The sequence below is a fragment of the Aulonocara stuartgranti genome, assembly GCF_965226115.1.
Source record: "Aulonocara stuartgranti genome assembly, chromosome: 19".
Classification (NCBI taxonomy): domain Eukaryota; kingdom Metazoa; phylum Chordata; class Actinopteri; order Cichliformes; family Cichlidae; genus Aulonocara; species Aulonocara stuartgranti.
The window spans coordinates 31667261-31687291 of record NC_138955.1 but is presented as its reverse complement, the minus strand read 5'-3'; the positions used below and the strand labels follow the sequence as shown (position 1 = coordinate 31687291).

The 20031-nt window shown below is 40.1% G+C and overlaps 1 protein-coding gene across 1 annotated transcript in view; it reads left to right on the top strand.

The window, feature by feature from the left end:
* The window catches only part of lrit3b (leucine-rich repeat, immunoglobulin-like and transmembrane domains 3b), a gene marked incomplete at its 5' end in the record, with an annotated part of 28270 nt that overhangs the window by 611 nt on the left and 7628 nt on the right, over nt 1–20031 (top strand). Inside the window, 3 exons of the mRNA XM_082515999.1 lie at nt 1991–2175; nt 18073–18447; nt 18521–18606. Of these exons, the coding sequence (XP_082372125.1) occupies nt 1991–2175; nt 18073–18447; nt 18521–18606 (646 nt within the window). The remainder of the gene's footprint in view (nt 1–1990; nt 2176–18072; nt 18448–18520; nt 18607–20031) is intronic.

The following is a 20031-nucleotide window of genomic DNA, read 5'->3' as shown; positions in this document are numbered from 1 at the left end:
GCTTTGAGAAGCACATAATTATAACGCTCAGTTACTTCTTTGTATCTGTAATGATGTGCTGTTGTTTTAGCTTAGCCAGAGAAGTGAGCTGACCGGTTTAAAGAGCAGTGTGGCTATCACACTGGATGTGCATCTACTAATGAACTGCTCTTATTCAGCAGTGTGCTCCAACAGTTTCTGCTGCAGCGTAAAAAAAAGACGCTCTGTTATGATTTAAAGAAAGTCAGGCAACTTAGTAGAGCTCCCATTTTTGTGGTCTAAAGTTGTGTCCTACAAAAGCCTCATCTAGTGATGCCAATGACTAGGCAATCAGTGACATGCAGTCCTCTGATGTCACATTTTTGGATCGTCTCAGACTGCTTGCAACCCCAGCTGAGTAGGTGCTTAAAATACAAAGTACCTGGTACTAGCACCTAATGGAACATGCTACAAGCTGAGTCTAGAAGCCTATCTACGCAGAAGTTAACTGTGTAGTAGTTCAGTCTCTCTCCACAGCCTCCATTTGTGCTGCACAGTAGAGCAGGGCGATATGGCCAAAAATATTTATCACGATATATATTTGAAAATTTGCGATAACAATATAACCGACGATATAATTGATGCGAGACAAAATACAACTCCACAACATTACTAGCGCAAAAAGACAACCTTCCATTTATTTTCACTTAAACAAGAAGCTGGTTTTTATGTACATTAAAGCTTTATAAAAATGTAACAGTGCAAATGCAAATTCCTTGCTGAAAGTTTAACCAAAAGGCATTTCCAGTAGAAATGGGCTGACATATCCTGAGCATAACCATGTATAATATCCACTGAAGTTAAAAAGAGGTGCTTTGCAACATTAAACTGCAGTGTGCAGTACGTATTTTTCGGACCATAAGGTGCACAGGATTATAAGGCACATTAAGCGAAACAAAGCAGTCAGATAAATCAAACTTTATTAAACTCATTCTTCTTGCTTCCTCCACTTCTGTACCATTGATTCATTAATGTTGAATTCTCTGGCAGCTGCTCTATTCCCATGTTGTTGCAGTATATTACTGACTAACCTCGTATTGTGGATGGATTATCTCAGTTGTTCTCCTGACTGAAGTTTGGTCCGTTTACAGCATCCTGCCATGCGATTGCATTTGTCTCTAACCATGAAGAACCTTCACGTTAACTTTTATAAGTGGAAAAGTGTTAGTGTTCGTCCTCCAGCTTCACTGTTTATGTTATGCTAACATAGCTGTGTCGCTAGCGATCACGTAGCACATCATTATATACCAGCTAGCCCAACTTCAGTAACCCTACAAACGTCACTGCTGTTTAGTTTCCTGTCTTCATTTATGTTGGAAGTGATAGCAGAGCTGTATGTTTGAATTTTTTCAGAAATCTCTCAGTCAGAACATGCTATATCATGCTTAGGTAACTAGCGAAACTAGCGAGCTAACTTCCGCTAGCTTCCTGCTAACTTCTAACTCCGTTAAATGTAATAACTTTTGTTTTCATGGATGCCTGGAAGTTAAACTTTATAGTTACACCTGGTAAAGCAGCAATGCTGATCGTTTTATTAAAGATGAAAGAATTTAGACAGTTTTTAACTCTAAGTGATGCTGCAGTGTTGTTTGACCTGAAGCATACGGAGTTTAGGACCCAGATTACTCCCAGATTTAAGAGCATCTTAGTCCGACAAATACGACAATAACAACGGCCGCTTGCATGTTCTGCAAAAAAATGTGCTTTGTTGTGTATCTGACGGACAAACACCAAACCAGTTCCACATCACTGAAGTTGCACCATTTTTACAAACCAATTCTGGTTCATCTGTTTCACTCAACAATCGGCCATGTGCGTATGAAAACAAAGGCACTGCGCATGCGCGTTTTACTCCCATTCTATCGCGATATTTCATTTTCCTATCGTTGCCTAACATTATACCGGTATTACCGTGAACGGTATAATATGGCCCAGCCCTACTGCACAGTTCTCATACTGTCCGCTTTTGTAACAGTTCAGATTCCATAAAGGCAGCATCTCACCCAAGATAGCAAACCAACCAGTAGGACTAGTAAGACTCGACAAGATTGGACAAGTCAAGCTAAAACTTCATTCCAGCGTGGCATTTCTACAGACAAACCAACACGCTGATCAAACACGATTATGTGTGTTCGTGTTTGTTTGGTTGAGGATAAAGTAAGTGTCCCTTTAGATACAGTTCAAAGCTTAATGCTGAATCCATTCAGCTAGGAAGATACAAATTACTATGACGATTAATGTGGTAGTATTTATAATGAATTAAAAAGAGTCTGTGGGTGGCCCAGGCCTTTGGTACTGCTCCAAATGCTACATAATTCTGTGGGAAACACTGCATTACAGATGTAACCAGTGGTGACGAGATGTGAAAGAATACAGCAAGGCCCGGGTTTAGTCCCTGCCAAACACACTCACATCTACTGAGGCCAAGACTGCGCTCAAAAAGTAAGATCATTTAATGGACCTTTGTCAAGCAAATCAAAGCTTTGCTGGCACGTATCACGTCTACATACGAGCTTACATTTCCACGTCGGCACTTGTGTGAAAAAGCATCACATTTATAGTTCATATAGAAGAAAACTCAACTCAAGCATAACGTAGGGCTGATTCATCGAGTACTTGGAATAACTCGATTATAAAAATTCATTGTTTCACTGCATCACTCTATAGCGCCAACCATAGCAGACCTGCAATAATGAAAGTATGGATAAAGAGCCCACCAGTTTCCCAACAGGAAGACAGAAAAATCAACAGCAGCAGTGATGATGAGAGTTTAATGTGGAACCGGGTCCTCCTACACTCCGGAGAGCAAATGCTTTAGAAAAATATAAGAATAAAGGCTTTTTTTTTCTTTCTACAGGCCAATAAAATGTACATGGGCTCTGAGCCACTGACCTGGGGCTGTTAGGTTGGACACTGGATTATTATTAACATCTACAGCATTACAACATCCGTTTTCAGCAGCACAGGCTTCAGAGTGCTGATAACTCTCTCATTAAACATGCAGACACGCTGCTGTCAGGGCTGTTTGCCTCCGATTATTGGAGATCATCTATTTACTTTTGCATTTGGAAAGTGGATGCTGTAAAATATTAAATGTTTCTTTGACAGATGTTGGATGCAGTGAAATTTTAAAACACTGACATTTCCAAAAACACAAAACAATGAGCAGATCAGTTTTGAAATGCCTGTTTTTCCACTTTGGAACATTTACCGTTGCTCATTAATAAGGCAGCAGTCGATTAAAAACTCGCTTGCTGAACTAATAACACCACAATAGATGCAGTTTTCTTTATTAAATGAAATAATAAAGAAAACAATTAGAAATAACAGAGGATTTGTGATATTTAAAGTAGGGCCCACTGCCACTGGTGTACTTTGACCGATCAAGTTTACTGTGGGTTCAATGATCAATCGCGTGTTCTGACACAAAGCAATGAGTCTTACAAGAAGACGGGATCGTTAACTTCATATTGTATGATGTTACATGGCTTCTATAATATCCCGACTTAAGTTATATCCTGTCCTGTCCGCGGATCCTTTGCTTAATTCTTCGAATAAAATAACATCTGAATGGAATCTGACTCAAGTGTTTACGTTAGGACAACAGATAAAGCTCAAAAACAAAGTTAAACCTGACGGCAGGCTAAGCCGACACGGTGAAACCGCTCCCAGATCTTGACAACTCGGCCCTGTTTGCCACAATGTTAGCATGAAATCTGAAAAAGGCGGCTACGGCTAGCTCAACAAACGCCGCTCGGCCGCTTTACCCGGTGCCGCTGGCTGTGCAGTGGTGCCTGCCTTCCACCCTGGACAGGCGGAGGAATATGCTGTCTTCTCCGGTTTTCCGTTGGTAGCTCTTCTAACTCACGTCGATGAGAAACATGCCGGCCATGAACAGGAGGCGTCACAGCAGACATAGTCCTGCTAGTACAGTGACAGGAACTTTTAGGAGTAAACACATGCTGGGGAAGCGACTCAGAGCGCGTTCTCGATCTCGGGAGCCAGCAGATTTTTTTAAGCGTCTAAACTTCATCGACCCTGTGACAAGGCGCCACCTACAGGGCAGGAAAGTAATGACAGCGTTGTTATCTCCCTTCACTTACGTGGAACACTGAGCCAGACAGTCGTGGAAATGCTCGGAAAAACGGCAAATAGTATGGAAGCTTGTTTCTATGGAAACATGCTTCCTCCACTAAAAAGAACCACATTAAGGAAACAATTATTATCGGTCATTTTGAGAATAAAGCTGAAATACGTCGAAATATGGAGACGCAGTGGTTTCAAGGCTGCTATACCCTGTACAAACAGCCTCGTGTAGATGAGTCAGCGACACAAACTGATCAGCTGTCTTATCATGTCTTGTCCTCCATCCTCTTTACTGCACGATGTGTTTTTTCCCTTGTGACCAGATGCAACGCTCTGCACTGACTTTTTTCACCCCCTTATACCCATCACCACACTGTGTTTAAATCGTTTCCTTGAAACTAAAACTGACTCTGAGGTATGATTTCACTAACTCATCTACACAAGACATTTTGTACAGGGTATAGCAGCAGTTTGCCTTGAAACAACTGTAAGCTCCACATTTTTTAAAAATAGTATTTCCACTTTTTTCCTTGAATTTCTGGAATAGAATTTCAGCTTTATTCTCAAAATGATCAGTAATATTTTTTGTCTTAATGTGGCCTTAACCATCTTCATATATTTTTTTCCTGGTAGTGTGCCAAAATTTTTTGTTCCTATTACTAACATTTTGGGTAGATAAGCATACATTAGTTAATTCATACAATTTTACAGTTGGGAGTCATGTTTAAGTGCAGTTTCAGTAAATCTCCAAATGTCTGCTTGGAAATAGGCCCATCAATTTTCTTCTGCTTATCCATTTGATGTTGGGTGGACTGAAGCTGCTGTCCCAGGGAAACAGATGGCACACGCCCTGTCTATTACAGGGCTAACACACCAATTAACTTAATCACAGTCTTTGGATGTGACGGAAGCCGGAGTGCCCGGAGAGAACCTGTGAAAGCCCCAAACAGAACATTTTTGCTGTGAGGCAGCAGTTGCTAACCACCACATCACCACGTTTTTCATGACTTTATTTTTTTAATTTAAACAAAACCTTTTTATTTTATGTAATGATTTCATAATCAGACTTCCTTAGGTATGTGATCACTCGCGTTCATTTAGTTTATCAGCATGATTAAACTAAATCTGAGTCTAAAGTAGAACCCAACGTGTGGATGTGCATCATTTTGCATCACCTTCAGAGAGGAGCCCTGTGCTTGTATGTGGTGTCTCAGTGTGCTTCTGCTGAGTTATGTGACATGCTTTGTATGTTGCTTTGTGCTACTTTGTAATGTAGCAGTACAGTTTTAAAGTTTTGAGGTGATGTGCATTTATGGGGCAGTAAAACAAGTAAAAATGGTGTTTCCGTTAATTCACTGATACAATAAAGTGCTGTCACGGGTGTCATTTTCCGTGTAATTGGTAATGTTATTTTGATTTAATTAACATGTCTGCACTAGTATTACCTTACTTATAATGATATGGACTCAACCAGTTAACCTAACATTAGACTGTGGGAGGAAACTCCAAAGGCTCCAGCTGATGTTGACCGTCCTGTGCTAACCACAATACTTCAGTGCCCCTTCACTCCTCTTCCTCTCAACCACCTCCACCCCCAGCATGGTGTGTGTGAAAACATTAGCAGGACTGTTTAATGCTTATGCTGCGATGTACAAAACTATTAGGAGGCGGTGCACAGGCGGACCCCCCACAAGGTTCAAAAAGCCTTAGGCTGGCCCCGATGTTTTAATGTGTTATTCTGATTGAAGTGTGGGATTACATGCCACTCGTAAGCAGCGTAATCCCAGCTAATCTGGGATTCCTTTTCACTCTGCACCTTGGAAACAACATCAGAGAGATAGGGCTACTAACATGGATATACAAAAGGCTGTGTTTTTGTAAGGTTAATTTGACAAAGGATGCATCTGCTGGTACTTTTTCACATTTTGCAGTCGCTTCTGTTAGCGGCCCATTCCTGTCCATCCTTATGTTCCTGCCATGATGGGAAAAGTGGAATAACAGAACTCAGGTTAAGTGAGGCTCAGATTTCATTTCTGTGTTTCTATGTGTATGTAATCTGTTTCTCAATGATCACTGCTCATTTTGTTAGTATGTGGCATCACATTGCAGTACTCTTGTGACAACCGAGTATCAGTAGTGCCAATAGTATAAGTGCTGAACAGCAGTGGCGTGTCTAGAAAATTTTTGTTGGGGGGGCCAGGTAGGGGCACAGATTTGGAGAAGGGTGGCAGATTTAATTGGCAGATAATGTTTAAAAAAAAAATTCTACCAACCCTTAACCATAATTCAATAATCCTATAAACCTAATAACCAAATGCACTTTTAACTCTTATTAGAATGAGATTTTAACCACTACGGTGCAAAGTTTTTAGATACTGCGTTGATAAAGTACAAGAGATACAATCAGTGCTTTGTCAGTGTTTACTCAGCAGTCAAGGACAGCAATATTTGCATAGTATTTTTACTGACATATACTGCACATATGTTTTGGGCAAAAACATTTTTGAAAATTAAAATACGAACATTTGTAACAAACAATTGACAAATTAGCCAGTTCCAATGCAAAACTTTCTCTGCCTGTTAAAAAAAGAAGATAATCTTCTCACAAACTGGTGTTTGATTTTGAAACAGGAAAAAAGTGGAGAAACAACTGAAAAGACTAATATTTGAATAAAACCTGAAAGCAAGTAAATACTTTCTATGCTGCCTTATGGTAAACTTTGGTAATATTGATAAAGAACAACACTGGCTGATGATGAAATACAGTCAGCTGGCATGGTGACACTGCCAGTATTAACCTGCAGGGCTGGACTGGGACAGAAAATCGGGCATTTTGACTACAGACCGACCCACCAGGTAGTAAAGCCATAAAGCCTTTGAATGAAAACAAATGCTGTTGTGACAGTGATGTACAGTCTTGTTGGTATATGTATGATTTCTATACATTTTACATCAGATAAAAACTTTGGTTGTAAGATTTAGATAATTATTTAATAAAAGCTAGATATTTTAAATGAGAATAAGAAAGAAAAGTATTTCTTTGTGCCCACCTTTCCCTGTTAATGCCCTACCTGGCCCCCTGGCAAAACTTTGCTAGACCCGCCCCTGCACAGTTACCAGCTGTCAGCTACATTAAAAAAAAGGATCCTGGTGTTATTTGTCTCTCAGAAACAGTTCATAACTTCAACTCATCCATGTCACCTAAAAGGTAAACCTGTTTCTCCATCACCTGTTCAGCTCTGATGATTCAGTAAGGACATCTCCTGGTTTCATCTTCATGTTTCCCTCTCACCACATATCTAAACAGACATCATGACCAGCAGCTTTACAGCTGTGGCTCCAGCAAACATCAGCTGATACTAGAAATTAATATTAAATACATTCTAACAACAGCTGATCAAGCTTAAACGTGCTGCTGTTGTTTAGCGCGACATCTGCTGGTTTCCTCTTTCTGGCGCAAAGTGGGCGATAAACAAACAAGAGAGAAAAGCCGATCAGCTGATCATTGATCAGTTTCATGATTGAAGTAGCAACAGGAGAGGGAGGGGAGAGAATGAGAGAAGAAGAGGCAGCTGTGCAGCATAAAGACAGAATAAATCCAGCTTTGTGTCTTTTTTCCATTCTAGCTAAAGTCCGGGACAAACTGCGTCTCTTCTCAGCTCAATACGAAACGTGTAATATTTTCTCTGATTGAGGGACCATTCCATTTTTTTAAGGAGCCGTTGGCAACTCTACTAACCTTATGAATAAAATAAAGTTCACTATCAGTAACATCATAGCACCCACCCAGCTGTATATAAACTCTGTCAAGCTGGCTAGAACGCAGTACGAGTTATTGCAACTGACAGTAAAAAGTCAGCAACATGAAAATAAACTCCACCTAAACTTGGTTTATATCTGACCCAGATAGACTGCAGGTCATAACTTCTTACATGAAGTTCAGTTCACCTGACACTCGGTCTGGTGGCTGCTTCGGGTCTCTCCTCCTGCCTCCCCTTCCCTCATCCACCTGCTGGCCTCTGTGGAAGCCCCGCCATAGCCACCACCAAACAACTGAGTTATTTTTACACATCGACCTGCATCTGGCCAATCCACCACCTCTCATTGTTCATGCCGTTACAAAAAAAATAAAAAATAAGTCACTGGGGATATGCCCGATGGCCAGTCCAGCTATGTTAACCTGCAACCAAATTTGCAGCTCCATACAGCAATGTTACGACTTAGATTATATCTTATAACTCTTATGTTAGCTGCCCTCAGTAGCATACTGTCTGAAATATTCCACGGCTGCAATAATTCTTTAAGTGTTATTTTTTCCTTGGTATTCTAATTTCACCGAAGTTTACTAAACTCAACAAACTTGATATTACTTACCGGGACATTTATTCTGTCCTCATTTTCTTTCACCGAAAAATTGTTTCCTGCAGTGCCGTCTTTCGCGCTTGGCTATGGCGTTATTTTTGTGCCACTATTCTGAGCGCACGTAAAAAAAATTTGCAGGTGCAAGTGTTGCATTTTGAGGAGAAATTTATTTTGAGCGAAGAAAAGCTGAATTTGAGTGAACAAAATTCATTGCTGCGTGCAAAAAATTTATTTCAGTGTTTGCTATTATCCACACACACAATAGCAGCCCCTCTCGCTCAGTTTTTGCACTTGCGCTCGCTCGCAATGTGTCGCTCACGCTCTCAACATTTCAGCCCGTGCGCGCTCAACTCGTTCTGTACACCGTTATATTTGTGCCACAAAACCAGCCAATCACAGACTTGGATGCAAAAAAAATCTGATTGGCTGTTTTCGTCTCCAACCAGCTCGAAATGACGAAATGCAATATCCCAGAATCCATTTCGTCCAAAACTCAAACGAGGCAGTGGCGGAGGAACACAGAGTGGCAGAGTTTGAAATATTACTCTTTGTGGGTCACAAAATAAACTTTTAAGATATTTTCATGCGAGAATGGTGCTGTGTAAACTTCTAATATCTGCTCGATTTATCAAGACATCACATATTTGCATAAGTGCTCTAACGTTTTTGGAGATGCCTGTTACCCACCAGCTGACCGAATACCTGGACTGGCCATTGGGCATTTACCCGGCATTTGCCCGGTGGGCCAATGGTGATTTTTCATTTTTATGTTAGTTTGTTTGTTTTTGTAATGGTATAAACAATGAAAGGTGGTGGATTAGCCAGCTGGTAATAATCAACTCTGGGCTGGACCAATTACAATACATCCGTATTGAGGGGAAAAGACTTCAGCGAGAATAAAAAAGACACAAAGCTGGAGTTATTCTGTGTCTTAGCTGCCTCTTCTCTCCTCATTCTCCCTCCCTCTCCTGTTGCTACTTCAATCATGAAACTGATCAATGATCAGCTGATCGTCTCTCTTGTTTGTTTATCTCCCACTTTGCGCCAGAAACAGGAAACCAGCGGATGTTGCGCTAAACAACAGCAGCAGCACGTTCAAAATTGAGCAGCTGTTGTTAGAATTTATTTAAAATTAATTTCTAGTATCAGCTGATATTTGCTGGAGCCACAGCTGTAAAGCTGGAAACATGAAGGTGATACAAATCATACATATATACCAACAAAACAGTGCACATCACTGTCACAACAGCGTTTGTTTTCGTTCAAAGGCTTTATGGTTTTTCCAATAATACCTGGTGGTGTAGTCGGTGATTTTTTTGTCAGTTCAGCCTTATATATTATGTTTAACCCGAGTTCCCACCCGGTCAGCTGGTGGGTAACAGGCATCTCCGAAAACGTTGGAGCACTTATGCAAATATGTGATGTCTTGATAAATCGAGCAGATATTAGAAGTTCACACAGCTACATTCTAACATGAAAATATCTTAAAAGTTTATTTTGTGTCCCAGAAAGAGTAATATTTCAAACTCCGCCACTCTGTGTTCCTCCGCTACTGCCTCGTTTGAGCTTTGGACGAAATGGATTCTGGGATATTGCATTTCGTCCTTTCGAGCTGATTGGAGACAAAAACAGCCAATCAGATTTTTTTGCATCCAAGTTTGTGATTGGCTGGTTTTGTGGCACAAATATAACGGTGTACAGAAAGAGTTGAGCATGCACGGGCAGAAATGTTGAGAGCGTGAGCGACACATTGCGAGCGCAAATACAAAAACTGAGCGAGAGGGGCTGCTATTGTGCGTGTGTATATGGATAATAGCAAACACGGATATACATTTTTTGCATGCAGCAATGAATTTTGTTCACTCAAATTCAGCTTTTCTTCGCTCAAAATAAATTTCTCCTCAAAATGCAACACTTGCACCTGCAAACCTTTTTTACGTGCGCTCAGAATAGTGGCACAAAAATAACGCCATACTTGGCTCTCCTACCTTTGCTAACGTGATGCACATAGCGCAGAAGCCGATGCTGCATTCACTTACACTCGGATATCTGAGCTTCACCGTGAAAACATAATCGGACATTTGATATTTGATTGAATTTTATTGTTTTGCCTTTGGGGTGGCACCTGGGGTGGCCAGTCTGGTTTGGGGGGTGGCCTGTGCTCCCCCAGGCCACCCCGCTGGACACGCCATTGCTGAACAGCAGTGCTGTTTTATAACATTAGATACTGGCAGTGTTGAGAAGGTTACTTTTAAAATGTATTCCACCACAGATTACAGATTACATGCCCCAAAATGTATTTTGTAACGTATTCCGTAACGGGTACAGCAGTCCATTCTCCCTGCAGCACGGACTACACTGCTCATCAGGCTACATGCTTTAGGGCGATGCCTGTAACACTCTGCCTATTGCCTTCATATTAAATCATTTTGTGAATAATTTTTTAAAATATTTCTTTACGTCATTATGAAGGCTGCAAGTAGAGGTGACATGGGCTGCGAGATTGAAACACAGACATGAGAGCCTCTTAATGCGTGTTTTGTTTGGGTTTCCACCGGCATGGAAACCAAAAATATGGAGTTCATAGCCTTATGAAACAGGAAAAGACCGCCGTGTAATCCATTCATTTCAACAAAGTAACTGCATTTTAAATACCACCTTTTTAAACGGTAACTGTAACAGAATACAGTTACTCATATCTTGTATTTTAAATATGTAACGGCGGTACATGTATTCCATTACTCTCCAACACTGCTCATGCCTGATGTGAAAACAAAAACGCAGCACAAACAGAAAGAGAATCGTGACATCTAGAAAAGACTGAGAAGTTCACACCAGGGGACAAGGTGTTCATCAGAAACTACTCCTATGGTCCGAAGTGGATTCCAGCAGTCACTGTGAGATCATTGACTGGCCTTGATGATCTCTCCCTCGATGGTCTTACATCGTTGCAATCGAATCGGGTCAAACTGTGAAGCAACGTGTGGATCAGGCGAGAGCAAGAGTTGCAGACACTGTTCCTAGTGCACCGGACAGGGAGGTGGAGCCATTACATGACATGGAAGCCATTCCTGAGTGCTGCTTGCCATCAGGGGTGGGCACCACGCCACAACCATCATCGGAGCCCCAGGAGCTACCATATGCTCCGGAGACTCTGGCTCTTGTAGACTCCTCAGTGGCACCAGTGTTGCAACGTTCCCAGAGAGAGAGACGTCCACCAGAGACTCTAATGGACTTTGTTAGATAGAATGAGATCTTCCAGGAATAGAGCAAACAATGCAGTCTGATCTCACAGGAAGGACGTATCTTCCTAGTTAGCATTAAAAAAAGAAACATATGTACAGTTGTATGGTTACCATAGTTATGTGTTAATTCCTTGTTAAGCATTTTTTAGTATAAGCATTTGTTTGTAGACAAGTAGGAGTAGTTGACTTAAGGGCGGAGGAGATGTGATATTGTAACGAAGCATTTGCTTATATAAATATATGTATACGTGTATGGGTATGCATAACAGTTATTATTTCCAGGTACAGGCATTGTTAGTTCATGTTTATTGCTCTGGAAAAGCACACGGAGTGGGATGGGTGTGAGAAAGGGCATTTTGTGTTGTTATACCAGCAAGGCCAGGAGAGGTGGTATTGGTGCTGTGTTAAGTAAATGTCATGTAAGAAGACAGAAGAGCGTCATGTACATGATGAACATGGCGCCTGTGTTCGGCTTGGCCGCTGTTCGTGCTCCGTGTTTTTGTCGACTGCTTCAGTATATTGTTTTTTATCTTGTCATCTCATCTGTGATATATCATGAAGGTCTTGACTTTTAAAGCTTTGAATTGTGATGCCCCTGCTTACATTTCTGATCTTTTAGAACCCCACGCTCCCTCTCGCAGCCTGAGATCTTCTAATCAAAGGCTGTTGGTAGTCCCTCGAACATATTTTAAAACCAGAGGTGATAGATCTTTTAGAGCGGTGGCCCCCAGGTTGTGGGATGCTCTCCCATCATTACGTTGCCTTGATTGTATTTATTCTTTTAAAAAGCAGCTTAAGACTCATTTATTTAGATTGGCTTTTAATTAGATTTGTGCTGTGTGTTTTATTATTAATGTATTTTATGTATTTCTGTGAAGCACTTTGTGGTTTTTATCCTGTGAAAAGTGCTATATAAATAAATTGATTTGATTTGATGTAGGAAGTAGACGGACACTGTGATGTTGTGAACATGTGACTACAAAAGGTTCAGTAAACGAGAAGCAACTATGTTCCCCGTGTGTGGCTCAGTGATTCCATTTTTGTTTGGTGAAGATGCAACACCCACAGAAAGCCTTCTTCACCTGCACAAATAGATGTCATTGGTTAAGGCAGACCTTCCCAAAGTGTGGGGCCCGCCCCCTAGGGGGGTTGCAGAGCCACTGCAGGGGGGGCGCGGTATGAAAAGGGGAAAAAAAAATGCTTGGACACTGCTAGCATGGGGCACCTACAGAAACGCAAAGCAGGAGATGAAGCATCGCTGAATATGTTTCCAAACCAACTTCATTCTAAGCCAAAGACTTTTATTGCAGTTCAAGTTGTTCAAGTCCAATGAACAGCTTGAAATGGTACAAAGGTAAGTGGTGAACTGCCAGAGGTTAAAAAAAGCTAAGGTTACCCCAAACTGAAATATAACATACATTTCAGAATAATAAAAAAAGGTCTTTTTTAGGGAACACAACGTGATTTAACAGTTTAAAGCTGTTCTGCAGCAAAGGAGGCTGATCAGCCTTGGAAGCTGGTGCTACTAATTCCTACAGGTGTTCCAACCTTTCTGGATTACTTACAGCCCCGTCTGTCTGCATAAAGCAGTGTTGGACACACTGTGGTACCCTCGTCAGCATCAGCTGAACAGTACTGTGCTGCAGAAAGCAGTGTGTTGGTACAAACAGGGTGAGAAAAAGGCAATTAACAATGGAAGAGACGGACCATCATAACTCTTATAAATGTAGGTCTGTCCTACAGAGAGACTGCAAAGAAAGTCAAGGTGTCAGTGAGTCCAGTTTCCTTCTGCACTATGAAACAAACTGTGACAGGAAGAGTCTGACAGACCCAGAGACACGACTGAATCAGGTCATGTGATGGCGGCTCACAGGACAACAGCTTCAAGCAGCTTAACAGTGCTCGTAGTAAGAAAGTCTGTTTCAGCTGTGAAGAGAAGACTTCAAGCTGCAGGTTTGACAGGATGAGTTGCAGCGAGAAAGCCAGGCAAGACAAAGAGGCTTGTCTGTGCCATGAAACACCAACACTGGACTGCTGAAGACTGGAAGAAGGTATTATGGACCGATGGATCAAATGTGAAATCTTCAGTCGTCGAGTAGGTGAAAGGATGGTTCCACAGTGTGTGTCATCACCTGTCAAACATGGAGGAGGAAGTGTGATGATCTGGGGCTGATTTGGTGCTGCATGAAGTTGCTCAGTTGCTCAGGGGTTCATCCTAAAACAAGATAATCCTTTAGGACAGTTTGAACTGTTTTCCAAAAACTGGTGCCCAAAACAATCATTCATCGTAATGCGCCATTATATGTATTACTAACAAGAGTAGAGAAGGTGCCATCAGGCGTCTTTGTCTTATACCAATCAAACTTTTAGAGGTTCCAGGAGACAGCTTAACTGAACTGTCTAATAGAAGATTAATGTTATTGCTGATATGTCTCCCTTTACGAATCCAAATTGTTCTTCATCAATTATTTTGTGGCCTTTTTCAGTCTCTTTGCAAAGATTATAGGCAAATGTTTCTGCATCATTATTTAGTAAACTAATTGGCTTCCAGTTATTCAGTTTTGTAATATGTGTAATCACTCTTTGTTGTGATGATGTTGGAAGTTCCTTGTTTATCAGTTGATTCTTGAAACATAGCAAGCAGAAAAGGAGCCGTGATGAATGTTTTGTAAACTTCTCCTGTTAATCTGTCATTGCCTGGTGATTTGTTGTCTTAGGGTTTCTTATGGAATCGGTTATTTCAGGCAGGCCTTCGTGTTGCATGTTTCTTTAAATTCCTTGTGAGTTTACCTGTTATTATGTTGTAATTTCCCTAAGAAATGTTCTGCACTGGGTGTTTGTTACATCAAGAATACATCTTTTGATAAAACTGGGCAACATAGGAAGATAAGTAAGGGTTATCATTGAGAGTGTTAATATTTTCCTTTTAAAATAGCGACACCTGCTGATCATTTTGCACCAAAAGAACAACAAATATCATTTCCCCATCGATTTCTCCAAAATAAAGCATCTTCTGAACATGCACGGGTTTCCTGAATAATATTCAACAGTCAGCACTTTTTTATTGGCAATAAGAAACGGAGCCTTTCTTTTTAGCAGATTCCTAATACGTCTGGTATTAATTGAGAACACTGAAACTGACATAAAGATAATAAAACTTAATAAAACTGTAATGATTAACGGTAAGCAGATCGGTTCTTCACATAGCAGAAATCTCATGACGGCTGCATATTGTTATCAAAGTAACATTATCAATAATTGCTAATATGTAAAGAAAAACGAACCTTTGAGTTGGAAGCCTTGATAAATATGGAATATATCACAGAGCAGGATGTCACCAATGACAGTAACAAGCCTCATGTATACCAAATGGCGTAGGGAGGTTGTTGTTTTTAACTGATTTTGCTTATACTTAGTGGTATATTTTACATATTTGTTACGTGTAACCCATTTTATGGTATATTCTGAAAGTATTTCCTAAAAAGGAACATATGTTAAACAAATTAATTTGAAAAAGTTGCATTTAAAATAGTAAAATAAGTAAAATAAGTGCAGCAGATCAATTACTATATAATGAAATCAGTTATTATTCCAGTCAACTGTTTACGAATAGTGTTCTTTTATACTGATTGTCCTTGATTTATAGAATATACCATTAATATTTTAGGTCTTTAGTTCTTTGCCATCAGTAAAGGCTCTTGCTTCGTATGCCTTCTTGCTCATTTGCCCAGCTTTCTCCCCCCTGGCCAAAGTCGACTCTGAGCCTCATTGTCACCTGTCAGCAATTCTTCTTCAGATATTCACTCTCTTGAACATCTGTGAACATCTGTGAAATCCCTTGCAGTTCTAGAGATGATCACACATTAACAATAGTTCTTTTTCCTAACTTGCCACATCTACTGCACCTGCCAGGCTGTTGTGTTAGCATCAGGAACAACTCTACTTCAGTCTGGCTTTTGGTGTTCTCAGTAGTGAATTGCAATACTCTGGAGTTCAGTTATCCTTTTATTTCATTACTTTAGTATTTCAAGCTTTCATTTTCTTTCTTCAGTTTCACTGTGTGACATAGTTGCTTGCATCCTGTGTGAGTCCCGCAGAGGTTTGAGTTCAACTGCAGTTTTATCTTGTGGGTTTAAGCTTAATGCTAGCTTGCTAAATTAGTCTGATTGCTAGAAGTCAAAGAATATCTGCTCAACTTTCTTAATTGCATGCATTGTGCTGTTTTATCAGAGAAGCCTGATCGCAAGAGCACAACAAGCACAGCTCGTGGTTTTGTGTGTTTTAAATCTTTGGCTTCAATACTTGTTTTTATATACTAGGACTATGACTTGCTATATTTAGCAGCAGTCGTAGGAAGTAATGAAGTACAAATACTTTAATACTTTATTTATATCACGTCAAATCACAATAACAATCACGCAAAGCACTTTATATTGTAGGGTAAAAGTCCTACAATAATAAAGACAAAACCCCAACAATTAGATTGAAAAATGAGGAAACTCTCCCTTTCAACAATAAGAAAGCTGTGGGAGAACCAGGCTCAGGGAGGGGCGGGGCCATCTGCTATGACCTGTTGGGATGAGGGGAAGAAGACATACTGTGGAGAGCCAGAGATGAATAATAACTTATGATTAAATTCAAATTGGTGTATAAACACATAATGAGTGAAAAAAGTGAGTGAGGAAGAAACAGCGCATCATTGGAAGATGGCAGTAGCCTAGGGCTATTGCAGCATAACTAAAGGAGGATTCAGGGTCATCTGTTCTGGCTCTGACTATGTACAAAAAGGAACGTTTTAAGCCTAATCTGTGTGTCTCCTGAATTCAAGCTTTTAGAGATATAAATAGTCTGTTAGGAGATTTTTCCATTGCTTTATTGTTATAAAGTTTTTTTACTTACAGTTTACGAGGATGACCTTCTTGGTGATATTTAGAGGTGTAAATGGAACAAAAGTGTATTAACCTTGCAATTGCATAGTTAAGTCACCTAAGATACATGTGAGAGATGATCCATAATTTGAATTTAAAAGTGTCTAACTGGGGTGCAGTGCCAAATGGCATGCAAGTAAGTATCATGGGTGTTTTGAGAGTAGAATGTAAATTTGTTTAATTCAGTAAATCGTACTTTGTGTAATCTGTCACCTGTGCAGTGTGCCATGAGTTGTAAGTTTGTGTTTTTGATGCAGTTGAAAGTGTTATTGCAGATTTGAGTCCAGAAGTCAGCATTGCTGTTGATTAAAAGGTCTTGTGACTGGGAGAGACGGAGAAAACAAAGACTTATTAGGAGCGGACCTAACTTTAAGTCTGTTACATTGTTACTAATTTCATAGCCACAGGGCTAAAAAGTTTAACTAGATCAGTGTTGCATCATTCTGTGATGGCTAGTGTGGTGTGGCAGGCAGAATAGGACCCAAATGCAAGACTCAAAAACAAAGGAATAAACCAAGGGAGGCAGCTTTATTGCTGAATCAAGATCTCCAAAAAAGAACTAAGAAAACTAGAAACTAGAAACACGGAACTCAAAACTAGGAAACTAAGCCAGAAACAGAGAACTAGGACTTACCAGGAGCAAGAAGGGGACCACACAGCAATGTGAGGTATAATGACACGACAATGGACAGAGGAAAACCCAGGCCTTAAATACACCAGGGAATAATGAGAGAATGGGAAACAGGAGGGAAACACAGCTGGGACTAATCTGACATAATAAGATGGGGAGAAAGCAAAACTGAAAACACTGAAGACAGGACATGAGACTGTCAAAGTAAAACAGGAAACATAAGACAGGCACAAAGACACGGACTTCACAAGGAGACACGACTGACAGGGGAGACACAGGAGATGAATGAACACAGAGACAAGGGTGACTCGACATGAAGCGAGGAACACAGGAAAGGCACCGGGAAAACATGGAGATAGAGACTATACACTGAGGGAGAGAGAAGTACGATCACGAAGAACCTAAGACAAAAGATAATCAAAACCATGAATAACAATAATCAAAGAACAGTAAACCAAAAACACAAACACTGGGACACCGATCCAGTGCCGTGACAGAAAGCACTTAAATAGAAAAAGCATAGAAAAACGTGCTTGAATGAATAGGTGTGACTGGATGAATGAGTGCTATGAGAGCTTTGAGTAGAAAAGAGCTATATAAGAACCAGTCCATTACCTCTATTCCACCTCGCTCTCATTCACACTTGCACTTGACTTGCTTTTTGTCGTGCTTCTTCCTGTGCACACCTCCACCTCTCAAGCCTTAACTTGTTCCCTACTGTCACTACAGATCATAATGTTTTATCTGCCTGTTTGTATACGATTTATTCATTCAGACTTTACTCCTGTTTTTAACTCATCAGGTTGGTCCAGTGCAGTGACCCTGGAATCACAGCTGTTCCCATTAGTGTCCCAGCTGACACGGTCAAACTTCGTCTAGAAAAGACGCCGATCTCCAAGGTGTCCAGGGCAGCCTTCTACAACCTGTCAGAGCTGCGGTTCTTATGGCTAACTTATAACTCAATAACTCTGATCCACCCAAGCAGCTTTGTCAACCTGAAAGCCCTGCGAGAGCTCCGTCTTGATGGGAACCTCCTAACATCCTTTCCCTGGGAGGGACTCAGAGACATGCCCCGTCTCCAGACTCTGGGTCTACATAACAATCGTTTGTCCAGTCTTCCAGCCCATGCTGCTCTCTTCCTTCCTAACATCACATATCTGGATCTGTCCAGCAACAGGTTGGTCCAATTTCACAAAATCTTCAACAGATTTGCTCAAGTTTTCAGTTCTCTTTTCCTTTTCTATCAATAGGTTGACTATATTACCAGCTGAGCTGCTGGATCTTTGGTTTCCTCTTCCAGGACAAAGTGAAGGGCAAGTGGAAAGAAGAATTTTGGGTACAGTATGTTTTGGAGCAATAGTAAGACATAATCTTTTATTGTACAGTTGATATCTATTAGTTGTGGTCATCATTAAGTCAAAAAAGTGAGTGAAATGCACATTAAGGGATAGTTTTACTAACGCGTGGTGCCAGTGAAAGGATAGACTGCCCACAACAAATGTACTTTTACTTCAATTATATTTTTCTGCAACATAGTGCCTTAAAAATTCAAAGAAATTCTGGATGGCCATAAAGTTTTTATTATCTTGTCATAATCTAGTTAATTTTCCATCTAGTATATTTCTTTAATAATTTTTTTTCTGTTTTTTTATTTTATTTAATTCTGACAATTCGACTGAAAGAAGCAGTAGCAGTACCCAGGTTTTTAATTTGACTCCCTTTACAACAACAGAGGTTATGAGGGCTAAAAGAACTTAATCCTTGAAAACCAGCTCTCCTAAAACTAGCAGCTGAAACTATAATTGGACCACTGTGTCACATTTTCAACCTACTTGGTTACAAATAAGTCAAAGTCAAAAGTCAAAGTCAAAGTCAACTTTATTTGTCGATTCTTCCACATGTACAGGACATACGGAGAATAGAAATTGCGTTACTCTTCAATCCCTAGATAAATAGCAAATGAACATTTAAATATATTTAAATATAAAAGTGATTTAAAAAATGCAAGTAAAATAATTAAAAAGTAAAAATTTAAATAAATACAATTTTACATATAACAAGAAAGCTATACAATATACAATAAAGTTATTTCGGATTGCAAATCTGCCATTGTTGCTCCTCTATTAAAAGAAAAGTGAACCTAGTATTTTAAATAATTATAGATGGATCTCTAAACTCTCAGTTCTGGTAAAGTGCTTGAATCTCGGGTCAGTAATAAGGTTAAAGATTTTCTGGCCATTGACGCCACCTTGTCTCCTTTTAGTCAGGTTTCCATAAAAAATCACAGTACTGCTGCTGTTGCTGTACTGCTACTGCGCAAGGTCATAAATGATATAACCGAAACTCTTGATAAGAAGCAGTGTTGTTTATTTGATACTGGCTTATCAACCATTGTTTTTTCTCAACCAGCACTTGAGTGGTTTGCAAATGATCTCACAGGCAGTTGTACAGATAGAGGAGTCATTCAAGTATTGTAAGTAAAAAAGAGCGTCCCATTATTATTCAATATTTATAAAACTACTCTTGGAAACATCTTGTTGAAAACATGAAAGTTAAAATCACAGATCTATGGATCTTCTGCAATTTGTAGTCCACAGAACACCGACTGAATTGGGAAGCATGCAGATTTCTGGCAATAAATGCTTGGAATAAATTACAGTCAGAACAACATCAAACTTACTCTTGTAACATACTACATGTGGTAGTACAACCTGTTCTTAAAAAAAGTAGCCTTGACCAAAATGACCCTGCAAACTATAGG